The 17,902-nt window shown below is 41.0% G+C and overlaps 1 protein-coding gene across 1 annotated transcript in view; it reads left to right on the top strand.

Moving 5' to 3' along the window:
- The window catches only part of TMEM131 (transmembrane protein 131), an 86,397-nt gene that overhangs the window by 67,508 nt on the left and 987 nt on the right, over positions 1-17,902 (top strand). Inside the window, exons 29-40 of the mRNA XM_009883131.1 lie at positions 1,270-1,428; positions 2,019-2,614; positions 6,617-6,792; positions 7,988-8,115; positions 9,484-9,608; positions 9,759-9,917; positions 10,674-10,848; positions 11,186-11,307; positions 11,409-11,505; positions 12,598-12,695; positions 14,119-14,282; positions 17,710-17,895. Coding sequence (XP_009881433.1) covers positions 1,270-1,428; positions 2,019-2,614; positions 6,617-6,792; positions 7,988-8,115; positions 9,484-9,608; positions 9,759-9,917; positions 10,674-10,848; positions 11,186-11,307; positions 11,409-11,505; positions 12,598-12,695; positions 14,119-14,282; positions 17,710-17,895 — 2,185 coding nt within the window. The remainder of the gene's footprint in view (positions 1-1,269; positions 1,429-2,018; positions 2,615-6,616; positions 6,793-7,987; positions 8,116-9,483; positions 9,609-9,758; positions 9,918-10,673; positions 10,849-11,185; positions 11,308-11,408; positions 11,506-12,597; positions 12,696-14,118; positions 14,283-17,709; positions 17,896-17,902) is intronic.

Raw genomic sequence — 17,902 nt, 5'->3', positions numbered from 1 at the left:
AGGGGAGTGCTGTGGGGCTGAGGGGGAGGAGTGCCAAAGCCCACCAAAACCCCGTGCACTCCATCCTGAGTTTGTGTAGCACCATGGTGGTTGATAGAGATGTGATGCTCTTGTTGGTATCAGTCTTGTGAAACGCTCAAATAGCATCATGAATTACAATTAACCAGTGAAAGATTATACCTTATTCCCTACATCCCCAAAGGAATGCCATTTTTGATGGCATGGGACCCGAGGCAAGCATTACTCCTTTGAATGAGAGTTTGTGTAAGCTTGTCTGAAAAATTCCCCTATTTCTTTAACTTTTCTGTTGTTTAACATCTTGGATGAAAATTATCTTTCCTACCTTCTGCTATCTGTTGATGCATCTAGAGTGCTTTTTAATCCCTGGGGTGGGGAAAAAAGCACTGATAACCAGCTATCACCAGCTGAGTTTGTCTCCAGAGTTGCTTGTAGTTTTGGCGACGGTTAAAACTTAAAAGGTATCTACTAGGCTAGATTCTTTTAGCTAAAATTAAGCAAGAGGTATCTCATCCTTTTTTGTGAATCGATGCTGGTTCTCATACATTTGGCTTAGGAAAAATGACAGTCAGAACTGGGGGGAGAACAGAAACTGAAGTTGCTAATTTAAAGTTCTTTTTTTGCATAAACTTTCTAGGGTAGTAGGCAAGGGAAGCTTTAGTCATCATCATTGTGTCTCCTCCCCCCAGAACTCCCACCTGTTAGAAGATGAAATCCCTAGCCCTGTGATGAAGGTCTCTGCAGTGGTTTTGTTGCTTCATTCAAAAATATAGTTCACTGCAGTGAGTTATGTAAGTGGAGAACTCCTAAACACAGGATTGCAGCAGATGCAGATAGTTGTAAAACTCCTTGAAGTAATGCTCTGAATATTGACTTCTCTGAGCAGCAGTACAGTTTTCGACAGAGAATTTAAAATGCTTTTAAAATGGAATTGCACCAACAAGCAGTGAGAGCTGCTGACAGCTTCATTGCCATTTTAATATTTTAATGATTTTTTTTCCCCCCTTTGGATTAATATTCTTCACAACTGCATGTCAGACTTGCACCTAACTTCCATTCTCAGTATGAGTGATGTATATATCATGCTAGACTTGCGTATTTTATGTTTCTGTCAGACAAAGTTGTGGTTTGGATGCAGTTTTCAGCTTTTCAGTGCAAGATACAAGCATTTTGTCCTGCGTGATTAGATTCATTAACCTTAAAATGCTTGAAACTAAGAAATACTTAGATGACTGCCTCTCTTCTCTGCAGTGTACTCTTTCTCTTGGTAATTGGAACAGCCTATCTAGAAGCTCAAGGAATATGGGAGCCATTTAGGAGACGCTTGTCCTTTGAGGCCTCGAACCCTCCCTTTGATATGGGGAGGCCACTTGATCTCAGGAGAATAGTTGGAATTTCATCTGATGGAAAGTAAGTATATGTTTGGGGGGGTTGTGGGACGTTTTCCCCTTTTTTCTTCTTCAGTTATAAGGCCAGTAAAAAGGTAATACTGCTCTTTAGAACAGGTGAATGAACAAAGATCCTCCCAGTTACTTATAAAAAGATGGTTTAGATAAAAAGATGAAGGTTTTTTGTGAGGAATACTCACCTTTGGGAAACAAAGAAAGGGGAAAAAAAACCATAAGCACCAAAACCAAACCCTGTTAAGTTTCCTGTTAATGTTCCTCGAAAATAAAAGGTATAGACTGCAGAAAAATTGCAGGCCAGAAGTTCCTACCTTTGGTGTTTTCAGTTAAAAAAAAAAAAATCTTCTCCTTTTAGCGTTCCCTCCAACATACATATTGACTGTCATTTTACTGGGTTTGTGTTCCTACGTACAGCGAGCAAGTGAACAGGAAGCGGGAAAGACTACTGACTTGTCAAGCAAGTTTTAGGCATTTTTGTTGGTGTTATGCCAAGAACAGTGTAGTTCAAGGATTCTTTCGGACACAGTGATTCTTTTATCATGTGGAAGAATGGAAACATTGCAGAGTATATTTAAACACTTGTTGTTCTTCCAGCTTGAATGCGCTTGGATCAGATTCTAATCACAGTTCATCCAGAGGGATCTACGGAGCAGGCGGTTCGTCTTCACGATCCAGTGCAGGGAATCATAAACAATGCAATGCAACAGCACACCTTCACAGCAATAGAAATGCACCTGATGTTGAAAACATCAAATCCAAAACCAGTTCAAGCATACCTAACAGGACTTCAGCACAAGCAGCTTCCATGCAGTCAGTGCCAAGAGCGGGCCCCTTTACCTTGGATTCAGGTGCCGCAGCTCAGACTCATGCCGCAGGCAAAAGAGCCAAGGGGACGAGGCAGAACCAGCAGCCGTCGCAGCAGCAGGCACCGGCTTTGGCAGAGCAGCCCCTCCAGCAGCCCCCAGCAGCCGGGCCCCAGCAGCAAGAGCAACAGACTGAAAGCGCTTTGCCACAGCTGCCGCTTCTCAGCCCGCCTCATGGCGAGTGTGCCAGCAGCAGAAGGCACAGCTCGGAGGATTCAGATCTCACAGGGCTCATAGAAACTATGGAAAAAGACTTTGACCACCCAGAATCCCCTTCCCCAGATGTGTTTACAGAGCAGCCCCCATCTCCACTAGCAAAAAACAAAGGTAATACAATTCTGCTTTTTTTAACAGGATGATTCATTATGTAAGCCACAGAACAAGATTTAATCAACTGTAAAGGTCATGTTTTTGCAGCGTGGAAAGTGATAGCTTCTCAGCTGTTCCCTGCCCTGCTGAATGTGCCTGTGTCTTGAACACTTCCTTTCTTCTATGGCAGTGAAGTTCTCTGTGCACTGCTAGGGTGTGATTCTTCCTGCGAAATTTTTGTAACGTTTTGATGAAAGCAAGTGTGAATATTCAGACATCTGACCCTCTGACGAAGAAAGATGCTTTTGGTTGCTACTCCTTTGCCTTTGGGTTAGCATCCATCCCTCCCACCTCCATCATTTTTACTGGGGGCTGGGGATTGAGGAAAGGAAAAGGAAGTTGTCCTAGTGTATTATGAAAACTGAGATGGGGAGAAGGAAGGCTGCGGGGTCGGGGAGAGATCTGGAAACCCCTGTGGTATCGTTTGGGAACGGAATTCTTCATGCCCGGACTTGCAGATGTAAAAAATCCTTGATGTCAGGTGGTCAGCAAGTTAATACATGGCACCTGTGTTTATAAGCTGTGTTCATTTTTGCATGAGGTTAGAGTTGAGTGTGAATTGTGCATGCATCTTTTCAATTGTCTAATGCTTGAAATAACAAATTTCATACATTAGATACATTCAGACTTTTAAAATTATATATCAGTTTTCCTTCTTATAAACACTTTGTTAGAGTAGAGCTTCTAATCATGTTTTTTGTATTAGCCATTTCACTTGTGTCCCAGAGTTATATAGTTACAAATTTAATCTTAATGTGTCTATTTCTAAATGATTCTTCACTTTTTTCTAACAACACTGTTGTACAGAAACTGTACTGATGCTGTGTTGCTTATTAGAGATAAATTTAAGAAGATGAAAGGTGGGAACGCATATAAACCGTGAAGCATCTGTATGATCACGCACCACCAAAGAGGAAAGCTTCACTCTATTAAGTAGTAATGAGCAGAAAGTTCTTAATTAGTTCAGAGTGGATGTGATGATGCATCTGGACTTTCAAAGTGGAGACCCTGAAGTGACGAGAGGGTTGGGATACTGCTGAAATATGCTACTTTATTTCTGGACTGTTTTGTTTTTAAGTTAGACAAGGGGCTATGGTTGGGGGAATTAAGATTAAGAGAATTATGACCAGTTTGTCCAGTATTCATTTCATAAAGGCTAAATGTCACTCCAGCAAGTGACAGGACTGTAGGTAGGTTTCATAGGTAGCATCTGTGTTAGCAAATAGTGCGGTATTGGAGCTCTGGAGAGCAAAATGGCTGGTAGTGAGCATGCAATGTCCTCACAGGATGTATTTGAGTGCACTTACAGTGGACCGACCCAGTCCACCTACTGAATGCCAGAAGGTGTTGGGAGCACTTCTGGAGCACATCTTCTATGTGTAGTTCAACCTAAAAAGAAACCATCTCCTGCGGTGGAGTACTGCTGTATGATGCAGCTGCTACACAGCATATGGGGTTCATTGAGTTTGGTGTCAAAAGCATATTATTGACCCAACTAACGTGGTGTACCAATGTTAACACTTTTTATACCTATAGCAGTTTTTAGCAGTCAACGTATTTGGAGCTTGTCTTAACAAATAGCTGCTTCTAAGTGTTGCTAGACCTTTGCATATTTTCAACTATATTTAAGTGCATTTTCTTGAGATGGGTGCTTTTATTGATTTGTTTATCAATTTCAAAAGCAATTGAAATGATGATAAAATACTTCGTTCTTAGTCACTTACATGAGTTCCATTTTATGGCACTATTTTCCCGTTTTGTAACTTTCTCCTGATTGCAAATTCATTCAGATAAATTCACATATTTCCTCCTGTTACAGTGGGCTGAATGTTTAAACATGCTCTGTATTGCAAAATATATTATGAATGTTGCATTTTGCAATCCAGATAGTTTTTTGACCTCTTCATCATCTTAGATCAATAAATCGTATTTATGCACGTAGACTTCTTTTTGGATGAGCTTTATAAAAAAACCCCCAACATTATCTGTAAACCATAACCTGACTTACAGAAGCTCAGCGCATCAAATAAAACTTGCCCATTTCCATTTGCCCTCTTTAAAAATGTATAACCATAGGGGAAGTTCCGTTATCTATCTGGATCTACATACAGACACTGATACTGTCTTCAGATAAATAGCTAGAGCTAGTCACAAACATTTGCAGTAGCAGCAGCTTCTGGACTAAAACTGTTTGTCATAGTATCCTGCACAGGATTCCCATCTTTATAGTCGTCTTTTTCAGCTTCGTAATACGCGGGTCCTATCAGACTGCTGTGGAGGCTACATTGATTTTTGTTAAACAGCTGCTTTACATTATATTTTTATGTCATGATAGAATTTTACATAGATTTTCTAATGATGAACGTTAAATGGTTTAGCAGTCCTGAATGTAGACTAAATTTGAAGCAAATCTTAGAACGAGGCATTCTGGGGCAAAACCACAATACCCCCAGTAAGCTGGAAGCTGACCTTTAGAAAACTTTCATACAAAGATCTACTTGTAGTTACACTTCACACTAAAAATAATACTTTTATCTCCAATATTATTGTTGTGCTTGATACTGAAAACATTAAGTCTGAAGAAAACAAGGTTTGAAGGCACTGCCTTTTGATATATATGTAGTATTTGCCAAAATACTGATGGCACATTTACGTTTTGGTACAAACTTTCCCTGAGGAACATTTTGCCAAATGAAATACGACAGCTGTCATTGTGCTTCCAGACTCAATTCTGACTTGAGCTGGTACAAATCCCAGAAGAAGCTGAATCCGCTTACTCAGCACAGGTTAATTGAGTCTTTACTGGAGTGAACTACTACGTCCATCCTGGAAGCTGTATGCAGGCACTGTGCGGCTTATAAATGAGAAAGCTTAGTCTGAAGGGCAGTATCTAAGAAAGATCTTATTGGTAAAGGCATATATTACATCTAATGAAAGACATAAGAATATTGTAAACTCTCTCATCCTGTACAAGAATAACAAGAGGCGATGGTAAGATAATGATGACTCTGCGCACACACGGTTTCTTTGTATTGATGCTTTCTTGATAACTTTTTTTACTCACCGGGAGCCTAATCCTACCTGTTTTACAAGCCAGGACCTTTGGCCCAATTTTGAAGGTTCTTAAACCTCTACATTTTGAACTTATACTATGCTACATTTTAGTTAGCCTGTAGAAATTGCGGGAAAAACATAATCAATTGTTCAAATAGCATTATTTATTTATATGTAGATGGCTTCAAGAAAATTGTTTAAAAATCTCCTGGAGCGTTTAACGCATTGTTTTCCCTACTTTGAGATGCAGTAACACTTTAATGTGTCAAGCCAAACTATTTTACATTCATCTTAGCCATACCTCTTAGAATACTACACTGAAAGAATAAAATATGTCAAGGGGAGGTGGTGTACTTAGGTGTGAGATTTCAGGTTTTGGGGGTCTGTTTTTTTTATGTCTTTGCTCGACAAATACTATTGGTGATTTTTCTTTTCCACTGTAGTCTTACTGCTGGGTTGTTGGTTTGTTTTTGTTTTTTTTTAACTGACAAGCACGCTAATAATTTCTGTTCTTCATTTGTTCAGATGATAAAGCTTGTACCAACTTCTGAAGTTCATGTTTAAATCTAGTCTTGCATGGTGAAACTGTCAAATTGGATTCTAAGTTGTTTAAAAGGAATGCCAGGAACAGAGCAGAGAAGAATTATAGGTAGCCAGGTGTCCACCGTCTACAGAGAGGCAATGGAGGTAGGGCTCAGAAGCATAAATGTGACGGTGGAGATCAGGGTTCTTCAGGTGTGATGCTATTGCTCACATTTGGTGTGAAGTGGCTGTAAATGGTTGGTGTATTGTAACAGATGACAAACTTGAGAGGCTTAATCATGTGGGTTAGCCTCTAAAATGAAGTCAGCTTAGCCCACCTCAGAGTACTGCTGCTGAGAATCTGAAGCATCCTTATCTCCCTAGGGAAAGCGAAAACGCTTCAGCGCAAGGCTAAGCCACAGAAGAAGCGGGAAGAAAAGGATAGAAGAGGGAAAGGAAAGCAACAGGAGGATGAACTGAAGGATTCCTTGGCAGATGATGACAGTTCTTCAACCACAACTGAAACTTCCAACCCAGATACAGAACCACTTCTCAAAGAGGTATGGCATTGCTTATAAAAGGAGGCTCCTGTGTAGCTGGTGGGTCACCTGTTAGAGCGGGAATACGGTCTCTTCCCCCCACCCCATCCCTAGCTTTCATATACTGTAATACTTAACAAAGGAAGAATGCTAATGAAAAAACATCTCTCCCAACACTTGCAACTTCTTCTCTAGAAAATCTGCTCCTCTGTGAGTGTGAACATGCTTGAATCATGTAGTCTCAGGACTGAAAGTGCCCGAGTGACTGTGGCTTGAATAAGCCACCAGTTGTCAGCAGCATTGTGGTAATTGTCTCTCCGCACGCTCCTAGCCTGTTCTCTTTGCAGAATATACCACAAAAGTATGGACACTAATTTTTTTCGATAATTAAGCTGTATGCTAAAACCGTGCATTTCCTAAGTTACAAAGGGTCAGTTCACTGTTGGTAACTTGTCATTTTACTCGTGTCTAACATACTTCTAGGTAATGAACTAAAGCTCTAACAATTTGTGTAGTGGTCAGGTTGTCATAAAGATTTGGTCCTAAAGCATGTGCTAGGGAACCAAACAAAGCAAAGGTAATCACAAAGAGAAGAAAACCAAGCCTAAATTTTGACATGTCTTAAATTTCAACTTTGGAAAAGATAGAGATTCTAGCTGGGGGAACAAAGAAAAGAAATCTATGTAATATATTTTAAAAATTACAGTTTAGTAAGTCTTTGAAAATCACCTTAATCGCCTTTGACTTTTCAGGATGACTATTTGACGGTATACTTGTATTCAGAAAGTCTTAAAAGCGTGGTTAAAAAAAATAATAAATTGAATGGGATAGTTGCTCATATTCTTTGCTTTGTTGAAGAGTGTTTTAGATGGCCTGGACCGCGTACAAAGATGCAGTATAGGTCTCAGTACAGAGCCAGCACCTTTTTAAAGGGGACTCAGAGGCTTCGGCCTGAGGAGCTGTGTATTTGCAAACATCAGATCTGCTTGAGGTTCATTAGTTTGCTAGATATTTCAATTTCTACTTCTCCAAATAGCAAAAAATAGATACCACATTTTATAGGTATAATCACTTAAAAGTAAAAAGGTGCCTTCTGTGCTGGAAAAATGCTCATGTATTCGAATAGCATTCTTTCCTCACCCCTATTTATACTATGGATGCAAGAGGGACTTTACTTTTCATGAATATTAACACGTTATTATAATGTCTTTTATAGGAACCTGAAAAACAAAAGGGAAAAGTTATACCAGAAAAACCTGAAAATGAAATAGTCCAAGTAAAACAGAAAAGTAAAAAACTGCTAACAAGTATCAAGAAAGAAATCCCTGTAGATGTGAAACCCAGGTAAGCATAACAAAGGCTTTTTAGTAGAGAAGGCATCGTGCCTGAAGGGAAGATGGATTGCTAAAAATCTGTATATTTCACTGTTGTTTCTGCCAGTCTGGCTAATGCCAACAGTAGATAGCTTTAAGCAGCTTCCACTTCCCTCCTGATATGAGGGAATAGATGAAGCTTGTAAATAATAAATTCCTGCATAAATGAGAACTAAATCCAATGAAGAAAATTAGGTTAAGCAATGTTAAGCTTTGTGTAACAGGTATCACATACACAAAATAGGGTTAATGTTTCTACAGGAGCTTCTGGTGGCAGCACAGTAAGCCGGCGCTAACATGAGTGCCTTTAGTTGCCCTTGGTGAAATTACAGCCTTTTTGTATCGTAGACTAAGATCAGAGTCTTGGATACCTTATTAAAGGAGGCTGCTGCTGCTGCCACCAGTCCTTTTCCCTTACTGGCAGGTGGTTGATTGCAGATGACAAAAGATGATGAAGAACCTTAATCTTCGTGTATCTAGTTCATTCTGAAATAGTACTCTGAAATTCTGAAATCAGATCAGTGTCCAAGTGCCAAAGAAGTAAACTTTATCAAGCTGAGGCGTGGTATATTGGCTTGTGTTTTCCCCATTGCTGTACTTAATAGGAGACTAACTGGGATTAGTAGTTAGTATAAATTAATTTTCTTCAAAATATTTCTGAAAACATTGCCTGGCAAAGTCTTCTCCTTATCTTACTTATTCTTACCATTATCTACTTTCCTTGATCATATAAATCACAAGTTCATTACATCTGACAGTGTTCAAAGGCCACAATGAGCTGGTTTGGAATTCTTCTGCAAGAAATGGGTAAAATATTGCTCCTCCCTAGAAAGTTTGAGAGACGTAATCAAATAGCTGGCGAAAAAGAAAAATATGTAGCCAAATAAATTTAGTGGTGGGTTTGAACAGTTTTATGCCATCAACTAAAAGATGATCGTGTACATTCAGGGCAATAGCATATCAGGAGCATGTGATCTAACAAGAGCGTAGGGGCAGAGTAGAAAAATGGCAGTTGCCATCTCTTGTTGCCTCTGTATAATCAAGCAGGTTTTATAATCCTGGAGCTCCAGAATGAAAGCTTCTCCTGGAAGGTGAGTGAGCCCTAATAATGTGTGGAGCAGTGTGGGCAGAAAATGAGCCAGAGCTAGGAAGGGTGGAGTTGCATATGGGACAAATACAAAACTCTGCTTATGAATAGCTTTGAAGATGAGCACAAGGTTGACAAGATGAGCACAAGAAAGCCGCAGGAGACCAGGCTTCTGTAAAACTGTATGGCACATAATCTCTTCTTCTGCACTTCAGAGAGCTTAAAAATAAATGGATCTCTCTTTTCATTTAGTTCCTTGGAATTGTCTTATACTCCCCCACTGGAAAACAAGCAGCGCAAAACCTTTCCATCCAAGATACCTACACAGCACCTTTTGACGAACGGGTCTAAATCAAGAAACCTCCCCAAAACAAGAGGTAGTGTGAGGTTCTTTTTATAAATACCTTTGGGAGTTTTACTTGGTTTGTTTGTAACCCCTCTTGAGTGCTTGAAATTAAGTCTGCTGTGAGAAGGGAACTGTTCAGTTTACTATCCATGGACTTGCTTTTCTTCTTTTGTTTTAATAGGTCCAAGCAGTAAGTTAATAGAGAGCAGGCCATCAGTGTTAGCAAAATTTCTCCCCAGTGGTTCTGGACAGGAGCTAGGAAACACCAGTAGCTCAGAAGGTGAAAAGGATTCTCCACCACCAGAGTGGGACTCCGTGCCTCTTCACAAAGCTGGCAGCTGTAAGTAATCGCTAGAGGGTGACAGAATTAGCCTTCTGCAATGAACATCCGTAGGTAGGCTTGGTCTGCTTATAGATCTTCCTATCTTTTTTTTCACTGCATTGTTGCGCTCCCATTTTCTGCTGTGGGCCTCATTGACAGCATCTGGTACAATTTGGGAGATTTGAAAACCGTGTGGGCAAAACATGGGCCATTCTGCAGTTCTTCAGTGCTGGACAGGATTCAGAAGCTGCTGGGGAGATTGAGAAAATGAGAATTACAACTCAAAAGCAAAATGTATTTTCTACAGAGGACGGGGTTTTGCTTGGTCAAGTCTGCTGCGGCCAAAGTTGAAACTAATTACATGATTTGTCCTTGAGAGGGAACACTGAAAAAGTCTTAATGCAGCAGTTAGTGTGGGGCACTGCTAAAAGCTTTTTGGTTGCGTTCTAAGTCCCTTGTGCGGGAACCAAATCACCTTCCTCGTGGTTGCATGCGAACATAAAGTCATCTCTCTCCACAGCACTCAGTTAGAAAGGTTCTTTCTTCCGTACGAGTCAGTTTATCTTGGTGCTTTTGTTGCAACACAATCTCTCTGAAAATAGGTAGTAAACCTGAGTAATGATAGGTGACTATAGGGAAGGAGCTACTTCTGCGATCACTGGGAATAGCCTTTCTCATTCCTCAATCTGAACAGAAAGGATAGCAGGAGTTGGAGAAGCTTTGTTTTTTTTAAAGTAAATACTACAGTAAAGTGTTTTGTCTTTCTCTTTATAGCTACGGACAACCTCTATAAACTCTCTCTACAAACCCTGAACGCAGATGCTTTCCTGAAACAGCGACAGCCCTCGCCGACACCTGCCTCTCCATCTCCTCCTCCTCCTCCCACATCTTTAGCTTTTGGGTCACGAGGAGGCACTTACAGCAGCATTGTGAACAGCAGCTGCAGCAAGTGAGTCCAAATCTGCACCTCCTACTGATTTCCCAAGCACAGAACACTTGTGGAACCCGTGTGCTTCATATGGTGTATCTCCCTTTTCACAGACCTATTTCCTCTTCCCGTGGAAACTGCTTTTTTGCAGATATTACCATATTGTACCATTCTATTTATATTTTTCTGGGGTTTCTTATGACTTGGTAGATTGGAAAAATGCACAATTACATGAACTGTTGAGCTGTTGTTAATATTTTCATGAATGCTAGCTGAAATTGCTGCTTTTTTAATCAAACTGCTCAAGTCCAAAACCTCACTCTTTTTCCTTTTTTTTTCTCTCTTTTTTACCTTGAAGTGAAACGAAAAGCAAACAGCCTAATGGTACCAAACATAAGCTGGCAAAGGCAGCTTCTCTTCCAGGCAGGAATGGTAACCCTACTTTTGCTGCTGTAGCTGCAGGTTATGACAAGAGCCCAGGTACCTGAGAACCAGTTTGAGTTCTAAATATTTCTGAATACTTCCTGAATATTCTGTTGGTTTTTTATTTTACTCATTTTATATATTATATATTCTTGCAGGTGGCAGTGGTTTACCAAAGGTTTCTCCAAGCAAGACAGATGTTTCCAGCAATATCAGCATTTCCCACACAGTTGTTGACAGTGATGGCTCTGACAGGTAATTTTTATATTCTCTAGGCAAATACCTAGACCCCTAGAAAACAAGATTGTAAGCTGTTAATGGCATTTTGAAGGTAGTGACAGAATTCTTTTTGGTTCCTTTTTTTTTTAACCTGTTTTTTATACGGAGCATCTCTCACCTTGTAAAAAAAGTTTAGAACTTATGAGCGACTCAAGAGTAGAAAGCAGGATGTTCTGGATGTGATGGGGACTTCTCCCCCTCATTCCCAGTAACTCAACAATCTTGTGTTCCCCGGGTGTCCAATAAGAAACCAGCTTCACTCTTTCAGTATTGGGGAGTGTCAACCAAGGTCATTTGAAATAGTTTACAGGCAGAATCTCTTGCTGTACAGCAGTACCTGCCAGTTTTAACACTGAGACCAGAACTATCACTGGGCTTTGCGTTATGAGTAAGAGCAGAATAGAGCTGCGCTCAGTCATGTTCCCCAAGACGCGCTGTGTTTTTCTGACATATTTTGGCAGTGCACGTCTCTCTTGGTTGTAAAAAGCAGTGAGTGTCTGGTAACCTTTCTGGAATAGGAAAGAGACTTCAAGTTTCAATACGCAAAGGAATTGCTTTTCTGAGCAAAGTTTGTGGGTGGGGTTTTGGTTTGTTTTTGTAAATGTTTATCACTGGTTCCAGTTAACTCATCTGTAGTTTCAAGAAGTTTGCCCACAAGCTGGAGTGTAAGCATTTGTATCCCTTCTGAGTGGTTCTAAATTTTATCTGCTTGTCAAAAAAAGTGCACTATGGCTTAGACCCTATAAGTTTTCTGAAAAACTGATCAAAAGAGCTACTCTCAGGTTTGTGTTGGAGCTCAGTCTACAAATGGAAGAGCATTATGTCTATAGCAGTGTGTTACTCCAAGGTGGTTATATACACAGGAAAATGGTATTTCACTGAAATCTTTTGTTAAAACAAAAATAAGCTGATTTCCTAACTCTTGGTCACCATTAAATATATATATCGTTAAATATAAACACACACATTTGTAACTATACATTTGTATATAGATCAGTAAGTTAATATTGTCGATTGTACTGTGTTAACGAGTTGTATATTATTTTCCCATTACTCCATGATATTTAGTTCTGGTTTGTGGAGTCCTATCAGCAATCCCAGCAGTCCCGACTTCACGCCTCTAAACTCATTCTCTGCATTTGGACATTCTTTTAACTTGACTGGAGGTGAGTTTTTGTTTTCAAATATTATCTGTATTCAAATGCAGGTAAAGAAATGGTGTGTTTCCATTCCACTGGTTTAAGTACAGACAGTGTTCCAGTCCCTCCCCCCAAAAAGGATGACTACGTAGGAAAGTGTGTTAAAAATGTGGTGGTGTATTCTGTGTTTCAGCCCAGAGAGTTAGTGGAAACTCTTTAGAGTGTTTGTTGGGCTGGAAGTACTTGTTCTTGAAGGTTCTTCATTTCAGAAAAATTTCTTGATACTTGTTTTTATCTTAGTCTTCCTGCCCTCCGTCCCTCCCCCTGAAGCTTTACTGTAGGTCTCAGAAATGTGCCACTGGGCCTGTGGTTTCCTGAGCACTTGATGCCTGCATAAAACCATTGCTGTATAAATGAGACAATGGCCCATCCCTTGTGTTGCTTTCCTCTTGTATTTTCCTCTAGCGTTTCTATAGCTGCACGATGACCTGATGCATACTTAAACCAGCCATTAATTTCTGTATTTAAGTATTTAGGTAAACTTTCCATAAGTGGCTTGAGATGGCCTTGATGCAGGCAGACTATATTGTAGGGCATGGATGCTCTGCATGCTTACTGTAGATTTGTATCCCGTGTTTGGGGATGCATGGTGTGGTATTTTTTAAGGTGCCTGCAAAAGGTGATAAGCAAAGCAAACTTCATATGTGGCATTGCAAAATGGATTGTACGTCTGCTGAAAAAATGCTGTCTTACTGAAAAGGTTGTATTTCTACTGAAAAATGCTGGGGGTGTGCAATCAATAGCAGCTGCTGCTGTGGGGTTCCTCATCAGCAACACTTGGCACCAGCAGCTCGGAGGGATGGCAGTAAGATGCCTGGGATCAGTTCTGTGTGCAGGGACCAGCAAACCACGACTGCTGTTGCTGCCCTCTCCTCTAGCAGAGATGTGGGTCTGGGCTGGGGCACAGCCAGTGCTGCCTCCCGTACCAGGAGTTACCTGGGAAGGGAGTGCTGCAAGGCAAATGAGCGCTGTGATTACAAGAGGCTCCTTCAGCCGGGTTGCTTACTCCACCTGCAGTTAACTTGTTATGAGGAACTGCCGGGACTTGCAGTATTGCTGTGCTTCTGCCTGGTTCCCCAACTGTTTGCTTTCAGGTAGATAAATCCCAGGAACCAAACAACTCCCATGGGTTGATACTGAATTATACACAGTAAGCGCGTAACTTTTTTCCCTACTACAACCATGATTCTAACTTTGTAGCCACTGTCTGATGTAGGGCACTTGAGATGTAATCTGTATTACTGTGTGACCTTTTCTAATCTCAGTTCTTGCACTGCAGCAGGACCTGCTAGAGAAACATGGGAAATTACTATGAAGAGTATTAGTCTGCTGTGGTTCTTGGAACAAGAGGAAGAGTAATGTACTCAGTTTTATTTCCTTTTATTTTCAGAGGTTTTTAGCAAACTTGGTTTAGCTCGATCGGCTTATGGGCAGGATGTTCAGAGAAACTGGAGTGAATTCAATAATGTTCCATCATCCATCTGGGATCCTTCAGCTACAGATTCTGTACCCTCCTGGCCAACAAGCTCGAGTTCCCCAACTCATACAACTGCAGTAAGTACTCACTCCAAATACAGTGTGTTATTACTGTTACCAACCTGTTCTGTATCTGCCATCTAATTTCACTTAGACGATTTTTAAATTTGGGTGAAAAATACCAACTGAAGAATAAAGGAAAAGGGAAGCTGTATGTGTTCATCTTTCTGTGTAGTTAAGCGGAAATGACTGTTGGACAAAGAGTGATTAGTCCACTCACTTGCAGATGATGAATCCATGTAAATTGCTTCATGTAAAAATACTTCTCACAAGAGCATCTTGCAGCACTTACAAAAGTGTGTTCCATTTCCACGTGCTTCGGGATTGTGGAAAGAGCCATTCTGTTCCTGTGCCATGGCTGGACACTGCCTCTGTCACTTCCAGTTTGATAGACAGTTTCAAAGTAGTCAACATGATAACTTTCAGGTTTTGATTCTGCTTCCTGAGTCCAGTGTTGCACCTACTTGTGAATTAACAAAAGGTCAAAAAAAACCTATCTAAAAGTAAAAAAAATCAAATGTATTATTTTCAGCTTAGGGAAAAAAAACACTAAAGACTGAGCATAAGTTGAAGCCTTTAAACAGACAACTAATTTTGATGGAGATCTTGAATATAGCCAAAGAAGAAGAAAAAAACCCCAACTTTTTACACAGATTGTAGCACTCTGCTCTCATCCTTGTGCCTCTCTATCTGTCAGAATAAAACTTACACCGCAACAGCTGTCTTCAGTGCCAGCTGAAATCATTCTTCATCTTGTCTTCTGAAAATGCTTTTGTAGTGAGTAAGAGGCAGTGTTTACTTCACCTGGTAGCAGTTCAGATGGAGTGGGGGGAAGACGAAGGGCAGAGGAAGCCGAAGAAGGTCACACAGCTTCTTATAGACACACACTCACTGATCCCACCCTTGTGATGCGGTTACAACTGTAGCTGTAAGGCTACTAAAACTATGTAAGGAGAGATTTTTTGCCTTTTCGTCACATGGAGGGAAGATTTCTCAGCATTTGATAGAAGGAAGGGCTGAGGACAACCAGAACAATCTCTCTAGCTCCTAACCCGTTTCCTGGCCACTTCTGAAAAATACCTGTAAGTGTGCTTCAGGAAGCATTGAGATGGAAGCCAAGACAAATAGAAGAATGACAGTCTCTCCCTTTAAATACTTTGATTTGGGGGGTAAGCATTTTAGGAGTTTATTCAAGGAGAAGATCACTTAATAAGCAAGAAGCAACAAACAGATTGAAATGTTCAAAGCCTTTTTAATGATAGTGATTTTTTTCAAGTGCTTATGGTGAGCCAGAACAGGAAAACTTGGCTATTCTTGCCACTGAACCTCCTTGCTCTAAGTGCTAGATAAGAGAGCAGGTACCAGGCCAGGACCCTGTCCTCTTCTCCTTTCTGGCACAAAAGGCAAAGCCGTTCTTTCAAACACCACTTAGATAGTGGCTTCCATGTTACCCTGACGTTTCTGGGGAGTTGATTTTGATCATCCTCCTTCCTTATTCCTCTTGCTTTCCCTTTTTATGCATAACTCTGCTTCTGTCCTAAATCAAACTTGACTTCTGGGTCCTATCTGCCCTCAGGCCTTGCTGCATTGCTGGGACTTCTTTCTAACCACAGTCCCTTATTCCTGTTTCCTCCATTTCCCAGTGTGTAGTTCTGTCTGACAGCCACTTTGTACCTCCCCCACCAGCCTTGAAAGGGAGTAGCAGTCTACTCCAAGGTATTTTTTCTCTGCCACTCCTTTCCTGGTTACTTCTACTTTATCAGCAATTGCCTTTCTATCAGGCTCTTCCAAACACTTTTGGGACACGTAGGAATAGTTCCTGGCTCTTGCCCACAGCAGGAAATGGGGTGGACTTTTAGTCTGCTAGGGTTGGTGTCTGAGCAGCAGCATGAGTGTTTGCTGCTGTAGGCTTAGTAGTCTAATGCTTGTGTAGCTTAAATATAACCATTTAGTTATATAACAGTAATAAACTGTGACCCTAGTTTGGCTCAACTTCAGTGACATTGGAGAGTACTAATAACGTTGGCCCAGTTAACCCCTGAGTACGCTTAAAACTCCTGTCCAACCCTCCGTGTCAGATTCTATGAGGACCCTTTGGTAATGTGTAGTGTCTGACCACTTTCAGGTATGATTAGACTGAGCAGATCTTCATTTCAGGGCAGAAAATAAAAGCCTGAAATGAAGACATTTTCAGAGTCCACCTTGTTTACTATTCGAAAGGGATTTTTATGTTAATCTTCAGATGCAGAGTACAGTGATACTGGTTAACCTTTAGTGTGCATTGTCTGAGGGCTGAGATCTTGGGAAGGGATGCCCTATCTGTACCCACTAAATCCAAACATAAGGATGTTTGTACCTTACAGCACTTACTCAACAAGTCCACTGCCTTTTGGATGTATCAAGTTTACTGTATATTTGCAAATTGACTTTACAGCATATGTACATTAAATCTGTTGGCGCTGAGGTATGTAGCGCGTTAAGCCTACATGTAGCAGGTTCTGTGCTAATATTAGCATGAAAGTTATGCTAACCTTTCTCATCTCCATCTCTGGCTGCTTCCAGGTATCACTTTCCACCACACCATGGGTTAGATTCTTCTGCCTGTTGCTTGCTACTGTTTGGGCTTTGATAAAAGAGTTGACAAAACCTGGGCCTTGTTCCTTTCTGCATGTGTTCTCTAGGCTTGCTGTACCTGTCCTATTCATCCCAAATGCGTTTGTGACGTGTTGCAGCACACCTGCATCTGCACCATAACCATTTGTCAGAGACTTCCAAATGTCTTGAACCAGGAGAGAGTTACTGGAATTCCATGACAAATGGCCAGTTCTCCAATCCCCTCTCATCTGGAGAGCTTTTGGATGGGGAAGAAAATATACTGGGAATATGGGGAGGTACAGTGGGGCTGAACACAGGTAGGTTCATCCAAAATGTACAATTTATAACAGGTATGTCTGAATACAAGGAGATGAGTTTGCAAACATCCAAAAAAGGATCAAGGAGTAGACTTCGCTGCTACCTTCCATTACAACTTGAATTTTTTTGCTTTTTTCAAGACATGAACCATGTTTATTTACCTCATTCTAACTAGTTTAATTAAGCTTGAGCTTTTTGGCCCTTGTGTGTTAAAGCTTGAATACTAGTAGTGCTTAAACTGGTAATGGTGTAGGGATGTATAAGCTCAAACGAAAACATCTTGAAAGCCTGTAATGTAATAGCACTCTGCAGCCCATTCAGTTACCAGACAGGTTTGGTGACCGTTCGTAGTGTGGTTCCTCTGCACAAGGTCTAGTAAAGGGAGTTCAAAACTGCATGTTGCAGTGAGGACAGAAGGGGTTCCACAGCAGGCTTGCCGCTTCTTAGATACTTTTCTTTCAGGGGGGGCTGTAAACAAGGTGAAAATAGAGGTTACCGAACTGCTACTTACCTGGCTCTGTCTTTACTGCAGTCGATCCTTGGCAACCCAAGTGGCCTGTGGTCCACCACTCCATTCAGCAGTTCCATTTGGTCAAGTAATCTCAACAGTGGCCTTCCCTTCACCACTCCAACAAATGCATTGTCAGGCATTGATCTCATGGGTAGCGAAAACTCCTCCGCTGCTCCTTCTCCGCCCGCTGCTGCCACCGTTGCCAATCCTGCTG

This window comes from Charadrius vociferus, unplaced genomic scaffold (assembly GCF_000708025.1).
Source record: "Charadrius vociferus isolate BGI_N301 unplaced genomic scaffold, ASM70802v2 scaffold92, whole genome shotgun sequence".
Lineage (NCBI taxonomy): Eukaryota > Metazoa > Chordata > Aves > Charadriiformes > Charadriidae > Charadrius > Charadrius vociferus.
Note: the sequence above shows the minus strand (reverse complement) of the source record. Positions and strands in the feature narration are given on the sequence as shown.